The 13,263-nt window shown below is 34.3% G+C and overlaps 1 protein-coding gene across 2 annotated transcripts; it reads left to right on the top strand.

Annotated features, from left to right (window-relative positions):
• The first annotated feature begins 286 nt into the window (after positions 1-286).
• On the top strand, positions 287-12,867 carry LOC105629445 (HAD-superfamily hydrolase, subfamily IG, 5'-nucleotidase). Of its 2 annotated transcripts, none has more exons than XM_012211038.4 (13): positions 287-439; positions 513-768; positions 848-984; positions 1,087-1,236; positions 2,492-2,593; positions 2,994-3,158; positions 3,269-3,379; positions 4,134-4,231; positions 4,895-5,018; positions 8,036-8,125; positions 10,313-10,357; positions 10,918-11,238; positions 12,619-12,867. In XM_012211038.4, the coding sequence occupies exons 1-13, from the start codon at positions 389-391 to the stop codon at positions 12,646-12,648; spliced, it is 1,680 nt and encodes a 559-aa protein (XP_012066428.1). In that variant the 5' UTR covers positions 287-388; the 3' UTR covers positions 12,649-12,867. The 2 variants fall into 2 exon arrangements, with proteins under 2 accessions (XP_012066428.1, XP_012066429.1); XM_012211039.4 differs by lacking the exon at positions 12,619-12,867 and adding an exon at positions 8,749-8,849 and having other exon boundaries at positions 10,918-11,011.
• Positions 12,868-13,263: the final 396 nt, after the last annotated feature.

The raw sequence follows: 13,263 nt of genomic DNA, 5'->3' as shown, positions 1-13,263 counted from the left end.
ATCAAAATCTCCAAGTTAACCCTCATAACAATATGGCTATATAATGTTCAGTTATATTAAGGGTATTTTATACAAATTAGATTTTTTAGTTTTAAAATTATGCGAACTGTTCAAAAAATCAATCGAAGAATCCTCCAGAACCGTCAATTTTGATACCGTAATAACAACCGTAATTGGCCGGCTGCAAACTAAAGTTAAAACTGTGAGTTTTTGGTTCAATTTTGATTTCACATTATTTCGAACCAGAACGATTGGTTTTGGAATCAGAACCGGCGGTCCAGAACTGTCGCTACCCTTGCTTACCCTTCCATTAATTATCGTTCCCTCGCCCCATACAAACAGAGTGTTAGAATATCACTCTTCCACAGCTACGGTTCAACAAGCTTTAATGCGCATGGCGTCCTTTCGGAAGCTTGTTCCACTTCGCTCCTTCTTCCAAGTGAGTATGCTTTCTCTTCCTCTCCTACGTATATATACCATATTCTGATATTTTTTGCTCCTTTTGCTCGCAGAAAACAAACGTTTCTCCTTCCGGTGTCTACTTCAACTTAGGGTTTGCAGGAAGCCCTCGCAGTTACAATGCCGTCCATTCGACCGAAGCAACGCTATTGAAATTGGAGAATGAAGACAGGAGTTGTGAAGCAGGTGGCAACTCAGTTCTTGATGATGAGGAAGTAGCGAAAATTCGCCGCGAGTTCGATGCAGCGAAACAGTGTTTCCTCAAGATTCCCGAGGCCCTTAAGGGAATGCCTAAAATGGATCCCGAAGGTTCTTTAATATCTTAACTGATTTTTTTTATACTTATTTATATTTGATAGTTGTTGATAGTTCTTATTTGATGACTTAGGCATATATGTTAATAAGAATCTGAGATTGGATAGCATCCAAGTTTATGGGTTTGATTACGACTATACATTGGCACATTACTCTGCTAATTTACAGAATTTGATATATGATCTTGCCAAGGAGCATATGGTTAATGAGGTTAGTTTAGGCTTTTTAATTTTTTTTCCTTTAATTTCTGTTAAAATATTGTTTGACCGACTGTTTTATGATTAATTTTTCTTTCCATTGGCTTAATTGCAGTTTAGATATCCTGAGAGATGTATGGATTTCAAATATGATCCAACGTTTCCTATAAGAGGTCTCTACTATGACAAGAAAAATGGGTGTCTCTTGAAGTTGGATTTCTTTGGGTCGATTGAACCTGATGGATGCTACTATGGGCATCGCAAGGTATCCTTCTGCTTATTCTAACGTAAGCTTGCTAATGTTTGTAATTTGTTACCATTGTTATCCATAATGCTTTTGTTCATTATATTGACATGGCCATCAAAGAAAATTATAGTTGCCAAAAATGACCTGCTCAAACTCAATTTTCGAACCAGTATAAAAGGCCCTCGAACTCCACTTTTAATATTCTGCCAAGGACTACAAACATGTGCTGCCTTGTTCAGTCCTGGACTCTACATGAGACGACATAAATGATTTTCATTTCTATACCTGTCTATATTGAGCAGAGCAGGTTATCTTTTTCTGTATCCTTAAGAATTCTCATCACTGTAGAACCTTGAATTCCTATCATGAAATTCTCTTGATAATTCCACTACATGGAAAAGGAATTTTTGTTTTTCTTTTCCCCATTTGAAATTAGGATTGGTAAATAACTCTGGATTTGAAACTTTCATTCATAGCTGTATAACACTCTTATATCCTCTATTCAGTATACAGGGTTTCAATTGCAACTTAGCTTGATAGATATTGGGCTTGGTTGGATAAATGGTTTACAGTTTTTCATATGGAATCATAATAATTATTTGTTGTTGGCTCAACATCAAGTTTATTTTGGTAATTTTGTTAGTTTTGCAAGGATGAGCTGATTTATAGCTTTATAAGTCTTAAATTTAGTTTGTTTTAAGTCATACTGATAGCCCTAGTTGGTGTAGTAGTCTTTAAAGGACAGGTCTTTATTAGGAGTCTAAATTTGATTGGATTTGGAACCCACTCGAAGTTTGTGGGTTAATTTTGAGTGAGCTATAATCAACAACGTATGCAGTGCTTTATCATTTCAGATTTCAGCAGCCATGATCTGTTGAGTTGGGTGAGGAAATTCAAACCCTAAAAATTTGAGGCTTTCTTTTTGGTCCACTAAAAATTTTATAGAGGAAGAGGGTACCAAGGATTGGACCTCTAACCTAAGCTACTAGCATAGTGGCAAGTATGAAGTTTTCTTGACAGGAGTCAGTCCAATATCATGTTATTATGTCGCTTATATTGGTTTGCTCTGATACTGTGCATATTATCAGATTTGAATTTTTTTACCTTAATTTCTTGAGTTGTAAGAGCCTTAGACACTAAAAACATAAATTTTTCCTGGAAGTTCGAAGAACTTCCATTGCATTGAATTTTATAATTTTGTTGTCCAAATGATTAGTGATGTATTTGGTTCCTAATGTAAATACTGGTACTTATCATATCTTTCTTTTTACAGCTCACGCATAAGGAAATAGAACAGATATATGGTACACGGCATATCGGTCGTGATCAAGCACGTGGGCTTGTTGGCTTGATGGATTTCTTTTGCTTTAGTGAGGTTAGTTTTGCCTTGTTTTTCTCTATGAATTTTGAGGAATAAACTCGTGGAGTTTTGTGGTAATTGTAACTGTGGCTTGAACATGATATCAAGAAACTAGGGGCACATGTAAGGTTAGGAGCATGCTGGGACACATGATATCCGTATATTTGTCAAAGATATATATGAATCTATGGGTGTTTACATGCTCATGTCGATGGTGTTTTGCAATTGTTAACTACACTTCCATTCTGTGTGTGAGAGAGGGAGGGCAGGGTTGGATGGGTGGGGAGCACTTGCAGCATTCTAACCTTGTTTATGAATGGGCGATTTCTAGAAACTTTTTTTGTTGTTTAAGTTTGTTTGTGTTTTTCTCTCTCTACAAATCCATCAATATTTTGTTTTCGTTCTCATTTTGCAGGCATGCCTTATTGCAGATGTAGTGCAACATTTTGTAGATGCCAAGCTGGAATTTGATGCATCATACATCTATCAAGATGTAAATCGTGCAATTCAGCATGTTCATCGTAGTGGGTTGGTTCACAGAGGAATTCTTTCTGATCCTTATAAATATCTTGTGAAAAATGTATGTTCCAATTTTCTACATATTGGGGCTTTATAAATGGCTTATAGCCTTTGTTGAGTTGGTTTTCTTGTCATACTTCTGACCTGTCCTTAAGTGGGTGGATGTTTCAGGGACAACTATTTTGCTTTCTAAGGATGCTGAGAGAGAAAGGAAAGAAGCTTTTTCTGTTGACAAACTCTCCTTATTATTTTGTGGATGGAGGCATGCAGTTTTTGTTGGAGGTAATCAGCTTAAGAGGAATCAGGCCATTGTTATCTTCAGACAAAAGTAAAAAATAAACCTACCGTACTCCTTATGAGCTGATAGCATCTCCTTGCTTTTCAAGTCATATTTTTGGAGCTTTTTTTCTTAGACATTCTGTGCGGTAATTTTTTTATGTGGAAAGATGCACAGGGATTATGAGATGTTGGTTATGAGTGTGTTCTAATTCCAATTTATTTCAGGAAGTTGTTCTTGTTGTCTGAGAGTTCGAAGACAACCTTGGAAACATGCATTACTTGAATAAATGATTGAATTAGTCGCCTGCTGGATCATGTAAATTGCCTAACCAATTTATATGGGTTCTGCAGAAAAAAAATGAAGTCTCTCTCCCTCCCTATTTTTGTGCTTGTGCATCCAGCCGTGCCTGCATGATTATTTCGTTGCGCAAGTACATTCTTTCAATTGTATGCAGCATTGCAGATCAAAAAATAACTGAGATTTATTTTATAAAAAAGACACAGGCAAGGAGATGCTTGTGAACCAGTTTTCACATTCATCTTGGGCTTGTATTAGAAAATACAAGAAGTTTGACATGGTCTGGAAATCTCACTTAACTAACTGGTCCAACTTTTGCATTTCTATTTGTTTATCAGCTAATTTATTGATTTATTGCCTGTAGTCATAGTTACAAAATTAATATTTTCGTCTCTGTCCTTGATATCATATGCTGTAACTGATAGTAAGTTTCCTTGGCTTACCTTGAATGTTCATTAGGACTGCATGGGTCACAGAAACTCATGGAGGGAACTTTTTGATGTTGTGATTGCTAAAGCCGATAAACCTAACTTTTACACGTCTGAGCATCCGTTCCGGTTAGTGACTTCGACCCATGGAGTTGTCTACGTGTTTCTCATAATGTTGCTGTTCAGATTAAAACTATAAATGGTCTTGTGTGTTTGTCATTCCATGTTTCTTAGTTTCTCTATTAAATATTCTGCTGGCCTTATTGGAGGAAGTGCAACTCTCATGAATAATGAAGTAATAGTGGTGGATATCAGGGTAATATTGGTGTTTTTTTTAGTCAACCTATGAAAAATGTAATAAGTTGGGCAAACAAAAAGATTGTATCTATATTTTTGTACTGACAGATAATTGTGAGTTGTTACTGCTGCTCAAGAGGATTACTGTTGCCTCCCTATCTCAGCTGCAGTTAATATTCTGAGAATTAGTATATATACACAATTGAAATATAAAAATAAATTTGTTAACTATGCTTTTATGTTGCTAAGTTATTTTCCTTTATATCACTCTAAATATTATCTATTAATACATTCTCCAAATTGAAACATGAGAAAAAAAAAGTGGAAACTGCTAATGGTTATAAAGACGCACTGAGCTAACTGATAGTTCCTTCATTCTGCATCTTTAAATTTCTCATTTCACTTCCTTCTGGAACTCTATTTCTCTTGCTTTGCTCTAGTTATATGTTATACTAACTTGTAGTTTATTGATCCACCTTTTGGAACTTTCTATAGCTGTTACGACACAGAAAAGGACACCCTAACCTTTACAAAGGTGGATAAGTTTCTCCCAGAAAAAGTTTATTACCATGGATGCCTCAAATCCTTTCTCCAAATTACTAAGTGGAATGGCCCGGAGGTAAATTATATTTTCTTTTGTTTATAGTTTCTCAATTGTTTCAGGATAACTGCAAATAACAAACATGTGCATGCATGAGCACACACACAGACATTCTTTTAGAAGACCAATAAGTTCTACTGCTCTTTTATAAAAAAAATTAAGTTCAACAACAAACAAGAATTAAGCTTCATCCCAAACTAGTTAGAGTGGCTCTATGAATCTTTTGTCTCCATCCCGCTTAGATAAATCTACATTGATGCCAATAAGTTCTTTTTTCAAAATCTTCCTCGACAGAAGTAAAACCTCTCACATACTTCATACATTTCCTCTATAAGTTTGAATCATATATTTGCTATTAGCTTCTTGATTTAGGGGAATGAACATTTCTTCAACTGTAGTTTCTATCTTATTTTTGTTTATTTTCTGCATTTTTGCTTTTAAAAGGCCTATACTAAGTGTTAATATAGGTTTTTCAACTCTTATTACGCTTCTCTACCCTTTTTAATTTTTTTTAAAACTTGAAGTGTCTGATATTTGGTTCCTGAGGTAGATTCAGGAATTTCAAGTTCTCAAACTGAAATGTAATTTTCTCCAATTCTTATTATGCTTCTCTACTTCGCTACCTGCCGTCCGCCCCTCTTTTTCTGAAAATGTTGGAGGCATTTGAGATGTTGGAACATTGAGATGTTCTATATGTTCAAATTTTTTTGCAAAACATATCTAGTATCTACCTGTTTTTTTGAGCGATACTCATGTAATGGACAATGGTTTTTCTTTAATGATCTTGTTTCTATGAAGAACAACCCTACAGGAACTTAAATGAGTTTAAAAGAAAAACTCTAGTGCATTTTATATTTTTCAACCAATAAAAATATAAAATAGAAAGTTTAGCACAACTTTTGGGAAATGAAAAAATGTTCATTTGGCTGATAACACAAAGGTTTTGTTAGCTGTCAGGACTGAAGATTGATGCCTAACTTTGAATGTTTGGGGACTCAGAAAGGGAAGGAAACGACAAGAAAATAGGAAAGAAATAGGAACTAGAAAGAGAAATAATGAGATAGAGATGGAATTTCTTGAACGATGCAACAAAAACTTTTACAGCCACATATATAGCAGCTGCAACTGAATTCTAGGAACACAAGACACAAACAAGTAACTGCTGTCGGGCCATCATCCTCTAGTGACTATTCTAGGGACAGTCCTAACTTTTCACTCTTCTGCAAAACACCTTTGATCAAAGGATGAAATGAGTAAGACTGAATCCACTCTTCTCAGAACCATTTTGTTTCCTGCTTTGTATTTCTTCTAGAATTTCACCAATGAAATGTCATAATATGTGGGGCTTGAAATGGGGAAACTGGACTCTACTGTGTTGTTTTCTGTTGCTTCATCATGCTGAGACTGACTCAACTTTGAGCTTTGTATTATTCCTTTACACAATCCATCCATTTGTCACCTAGATGGCACTTTTTTTGATTCCCTGCGGTGATAGCTAGGGCTAATCAAAATCCAAACTGCGCAACCTGGTTTTGATTTTGAGAAATCCTATCTTCAATAGAATAGGATAGAATAGCTGATATATAGCTGTTTTAGATTAATGAAATAGCTAATAAATTAAAAGATATCAGGTTGTGCAGGTTGATTTTGAACAGCTCTACTGCTCTGATGCCACATGTTTGGACATGAGATTCAGATCTAACTTTGAGTGTTTGGAACTGACAAAGAAAAGGAAGGGCAAGAAACCAGATAGGAAATATAAAGTAGAAAGAGAAATAAAGAGGCAAACATTGAGGATGCTTTGAAAAATGACTTTGTTAGTACTTCTCATATGCCTCTAAACAACTAGCATTCTTATAGCCTCAAGCAGCAGCTGAAGCTAAATTCTTGGAACATATTAAATAGATTAAGGTGGCGTTTGTTAATATTGTTCAACACTTAAAATTACATATTCAAAATTATTAGCTTTAAGTTGTTTGATAATGCATATCTACGCATCACTTAAAAGTCAAAAATTTTAACTTGACATTTACACTGAATACAGTAGGTTAATAAATTCCTGAAATTCATGTCTTAAATTTTAATACTTAACTTTTAGTTTTACCCAACACCACCTAACTGCTGGCAGCTCATCAATCCTTGAGTGAACTGATCAGGGGACAACCCAACATTAAACAACTATAAATAAGAACCAAAAAAAAAAAAAAAATTCTAAAAATGCATTGTGTAACACTCAACGAAACCTTTTTCAGAGCTTCAGAAGCATACGCCCACAAGAAGTCAAAGCTCTACCCTGTCTCACAAAAGATCGAGGAAAAAACACTCATTTTTAAGATGTGTGGATATCTTTCTACCCAAAGAAAAAAATTGATGAAAAAACACTTATTTTTGAAGATGTGTGCATTTCTTTCTACCCAAAGACTCCAAAGTAAATAAATAAATGAAAAGAAAAAGGCAAAGCATGATACCAAAGAACTATAACATCTCATCTTTACTTCATTTCTCTATTTTGAAATCACTATCACAATATTTGTTCCTTGTCTTTTCATCTTGAAAGTACTTATGTATTACATTTTTTTTTTTTTTTTTGAAGATGTTTGCATATCTTTCCACCCAAAGAGTCCAAAGTAAATAAATAAATGAAAAGGAAAAGGCAAAGCTTGATACCAAAGGACTATAACATCTTTACTTCATTTCTCTATTTTGAAATCACTATCACAATTTTTTTCCTTGTCTTTTCGTCTGGAAAGTACTCATGTATTACATTCAGATGTACTGGGGAAAAAAGTGCACTTATATATCTGTTGAGTTTAATATGAAGTTAAGCAATATTTATGAACTGTTCACTTCTATTTTTCAATTTGTTAGTTTTATATGTTTTTCTGTGTTGTATAGCTAGCTTTTATATGCTGGCGGAAGCAAGTCAAATTTTAATCACGTCTTTACTGACGAGCAAATTTTTTTTGTAGAGAATGTTCTTGTTAACTTATTTATTTTGTTTTGATGAAGTCATGGTCGCTTCTTTCTCTTTGCAGGTGATATACTTTGGTGATCACCTATTTAGTGACTTGAGGGGGCCTTCAAAGGCTGGTTGGCACACTGCTGCCATAATCCATGAACTAGAAGTACGTCCTACCTGATTCATTTTATGTCTACTTGAGGCAATAACTTGGTATTTTTGCTCAATTGATTCTCCTATGCCTTTCATATAAATGTTAAGTTGCTTCCAGGGAAGAAAAAAGGAGTTGGAGCAATTTATCATGCTTGGTGGCATTTTAGGCATGTTTCAATGGTTGCCCGTTCTGACAAGATGACTTTATGTTTTGTTTCTTGCCCCAGGCTATAGATTTTGGTTGCAAAATATTAGATTTCATACTCCAGGACCAATCCTACAATATGCTTTATTATCTAGGGTGTCATGGTTGTGAATAGATTTTTTAGTATTGCTCTCTCTCGCTCTCGGTGCTAAGAATGCGTCTCATGTATAAACCATAATGCAAACAAGCTCTAGTATAAATACATATTTGCACTTGACTGACTTGTTCTTGGCGGGAAATAACCTATTTGATCTAAAGAATATCTCTAAGTAGTTTTAGCTATTTATTTTGGAATTCACTCACTCCTCTAATAACCATCTGCATTTGGTATATGCTAAGAATGCAATGCACAGCTGGGGCATCCATACAACCTTATTTAATATAAGGTAGGGAATTTGGTAGGAAATTTAATATATGACTTGTTTATCCAGGAAGATGAGAATGCATTGCACAGCACTAGGGCATACTCACAACCTTGTGATATGAGCGAACTAAGGAAAATCTTCACTTGCACACATATCCAATGGTGAAGGTGCTGCTCACCCTTCTTTATTCCCTTATCCAGTTTCCACTACTTGGGTTGAACTATGTTTCATCTTTCCAACTGCAAAAAAACACTCCTATAAGTGTTTCTGTATTTACATTGACATCATGCCTTCTAACTTCAGTATTTGTTGTAGATGTACAGTATATGAAATTTTCCAGTTATTGACATAGTAATTAAAGGCGCAAGGCACGGCCTCAGTGAAGTGAGGCGCAAAAATAGAAAAAAAAAAAAATTAAACACATAAATATGAAAATTATGTTTTTAAGATATCCAAAAAAGGGAAAAAGTTAGAAAACGAGTTATATTTTAATATATTGAATTCAAGATAAAAAATAGAATCAAGAAAATGAAAAAAAAAAAAAAGAAAGCAAATATAGGAAAAGAAATTTAGAGAGGCATATCTGAATGGCTATTGGCTAAAAATTGTATTGCAGGAGGTGAGTGCTAGATGGCAGAGTGGAGGCTGGATCACAAAGCACATCACTGATTTTTGTGTTGCATTTTATTTCTTTTATTTATTTATTTATTTTGTGTAACCACATGTTGGCTAGACAACTTCATACTAAAAGAAAATTGTAGGTGACTTGTTCAGGAAAACAAAAAATAGAAACATGCACTTTCTTGAGCCTTAGGCGCAAAAAAGGCGCATACCTCTACCCAGAGGTGATAGCCTGAGTGGAGTAGCCCGCCTGAGGACTATTGAGGCGCAAGCCCTTGAGCCTTAAGTAAGGCATGCCTGCCTGAGGTGCACCTTTAATAACTATGGTTATTGAAAGAAAAATCAGACTGAGGGTGAAAATTCATCATATGAATTACATGTCAAGTTCAGGATTCTTGTGGCGATTTGGTTGTGGAACAAAAATCTACACTGAATTAATTGCAAAGATTGAGGTGCTGGTCTGGTGTTTGAATTCATCAATAAGAAGAATCAACAAGAATGGCAAATATAAGCCCCAAATCCATTATTAAAATAGGGGAAAATAAAAACTCAATGAATGGGAAGAAATTTTGTCCATAAATAGAAAAACTTCAAATAAAACTCTTAGAAAATAAAAGAATGTTAAGCTAAATAACTAAAATTGACCATCAAATATGAGTAACTTCTCTGTTATTATTGGCATCATTATCCCACAGTTTGGGAAAAATTGACTTCAAGTCTCGAATAATTCTAAATGATATTTGACCTTTTCCCTTGCAGAAAAAAAAGCTATATTATTAGAATTTTGAGAATACTTCAAACTACTCTTCTCTATTAACATGTATTCTAAATGGCATCATCATTAGCATTGTTGGTCAAATATGGATTTTCTTTTTCTTTTTATTTTTTCCCTGGCGGCGCATCCTTCAGTTTTCGCTTCCTCTTCTGCAGCCATATAGTTACATCTTTGTAAAATAATTTAAAATTAAGCTTATTAAGTGGTCTTACTCTGGACTGTTTCTTAATGCAGAGTGAAATACATATACAGAATGATGAGACTTATCGTTTTGAACAGGTATGTTCTTTTATTCAGTGTTGTTGAAATTGGGCGTTGGAAATGTGTTGTTTTCATTCTCCTGAGTCCAACTTAAAATACTTTGAATTAAAGCTTTGTTGGATAGAGTGCAAAGTAGAGTTCCTTTACTCCTGTTATTCCTATACTTGAAGCCAGTTAAACCTTGAGGGGTAGGACGAGAATAAGAGAGGAGGAATGAAAATTATTCAGAGGGTGGCAAAAAGGAATAAAGAGAGCAGACAAACCCTTAAATTAGAGATACGTAATATGGAGACAAAATTGACAATAACTGAACCTAGTATTCATGGTTGTGTCCATGAAAGTATCAAAATACCAAACATTCTTTGTAAATTTTTGTTTGTTCAAGTTCAAAAAATAACCGTCTCCATGTTGTGTCTGTACTCTGGTGGATGGTTATCGAAAAGATTTGAAAAGCCCTTGAATTGTTTATTTGGCATATAAGGTTTGCTATTCAATTATCTTACTAAAATTCTGGGCTAGAAGTTCTTTGTTTTGACAGATAATAATACTTTATTTGATCCTCTGTTCTTCTGGTGCAGGCAAAATTCCATATCATTCAAGAACTTCTTGGGAAATTGCATTCAACTGTAGCTAATTGTAAGAGAAGTGACTCATATCAATTGCTTTTAGGGGAGCTAAATGAGGAGAGGCAGAAGGCGCGGGAGGTAATGAAGAAAATGTTTAATAAGTCCTTTGGAGCCACTTTCCTTACTGACACAGGTCAAGAATCTGCTTTTGCCTATCACATCCATCAATATGCTGATGTCTATACCAGTAAACCTGAGAACTTTTTGCACTATCCACCTGAAGCATGGCTCCATGTACCCTTTGATATCAAGATAATGCCTCATCATGTAAAGGTATGTCTGATTGTTCCTATTTATAATCTTCTTCAACCATAATAATGAGTGATAGTTTGTGTTGCACTTTGATATCTCCTAACTGGATGACGCTTAGCATAGTTGATTGGCTCCATATGCAAAATAAAAGGTGTCACATACACTGTATATCAGGGTTGTCAAAGATAATTTGCATACTATGAATTTGCTTTTTCATTTTAGTTTTACCTGATTTTTGATAAGCATGAATAACTCATAAGAACTATAATGTTGCTTTAATTTTATCCTTTAAAGAAACCAATTAATTATAAAACGATTGTAATTACCCATCCAAGAGATGCACCAGTTATTATAGCTACAACCACCACATTCCTGTTAATGCAACAGCTTCTGAAAAGTTCTAAAAAGGAAAGTGAAATCTTAGCTCCGCTCTGCTAATTTGGACCCTGTCTCCAAGTACTACACCCAGTCTAGTAATGCTAAATCTTTCTTAATCACTTTAGTTCATGCCCATCCTTTGTTTTGCCTTTTTGTCTTCCTTACTCCTATAAACTGGATGTGCTTAATCTTTTGTATTTGTGACCATCTTTACTTGTCCGTCCTTAACTTATCGTGGAAGGATGATGCATTCACAATCTTTACATATTTAGCTGATAATCACAGAACTCTTTGAAATTTGGCCCTTTCACTACACAGCCCCAAGCTTAAAGTGGCAAATTAGACCACATGAAACCAAGCTACACGGTCCATGCATAAGAAAAGCTTCTCGGATCTTGCTTGGAATTGAGTGTTGTGGAGTTGGCATGCATGGCACAACTTGGCAGCCAATTAAGTTGATCCACTTGTTTCCTATATTAAATGATACAATTGATTGAATACTAATACGAGGTTCAAGTCCAGCTTCCCCTAGTTATGTGGCTATCGAACTATGATATCATTAATTCATGAATGTTGATGTTCACAGATTGGTGATGACTTCACAACTGAGACAGTTGATCCTGCTCTATTTTCGTCATGTTTTCAATTGAAACATATGTTTGGCTTAGCTGCTTTGCAATGAACTAAATCAATCTCTCTCTCTTTGAAATTTGTCGTTTTCTAAAATTTGAATAGATTTAGACTACACCACATATTGACATTAATGTGTACTTTAGTTATGACAGAACTGAATAGACATAACTGATCTCAATTAATTTGGAATTAAGGTTCAATTGTTGTTGTAAACTACACTGCATAGACATGGGTCTTTTTCTGTCTAATTTGACATGCTCTATATCCCAAAAGTGTTGATCGGTGATATATGCAGTGAAAACTATTTGAAGATGATATAGCCTCCTGTTAAGCTGATGCTCTTTCAATTTCTTCTGCTGCTGCTCTGTTGATGATTTTTCTACCTTACAGGTTCCATCAAGCTTATTCAAGAACCAATAGGAATAATCTTCAACAGAATTCTTTTGGCCTAGTTTGCCAATTCACATTCTTCTGTTGCTGCTCTGTTGATGATGTTTCATAAAGTTTCACAATTAGAATAGGGAGGTCTGATCTAACAGTTTTTGCTTCATCTGGTAGTCATGGCTTGCTTATTCTGTAACTCTGTTTTGAAGCTGTAGAGGATTTAAAGTGAATTTATATATTTTTTTATTTTGTTAATATGTTATATAAATAAATAAAATTATAAATTAACTTTTTTATAATAATATTGAATAGTTATTTATTTTTGAAAAAATTATAAATAAAATGATTACTTAAAAATATTAATTTGAAAAAGAAATGATAGAAATTTTTATAAGATTAATGGAATTCAAATATATAAATAAAATCAGCTAGTAGTTTATAGAAAAAAAATTTTCAAATTGCACATTCGTAGTTGATTGAAATTAATATTATGAAATCTCTCCTAGGATTTAAGAGTTAGCATTCAACCAATTCAATGCGGTCAATTTATGCATTATTGTCAATTTGAGCAACATTTTTAACTGATAAATTAAACCAAAGTTTTTTTTGGCTTTAACCTGGATTTAATTGAACTAAATTTTTAATCGAATT

This window comes from Jatropha curcas, chromosome 2 (genome assembly GCF_041381405.1).
Source record: "Jatropha curcas cultivar XTBG-Jc1 chromosome 2, XTBG_Jcur_1.0, whole genome shotgun sequence".
Lineage (NCBI taxonomy): Eukaryota > Viridiplantae > Streptophyta > Magnoliopsida > Malpighiales > Euphorbiaceae > Jatropha > Jatropha curcas.
Note: the sequence above shows the minus strand (reverse complement) of the source record. Positions and strands in the feature narration are given on the sequence as shown.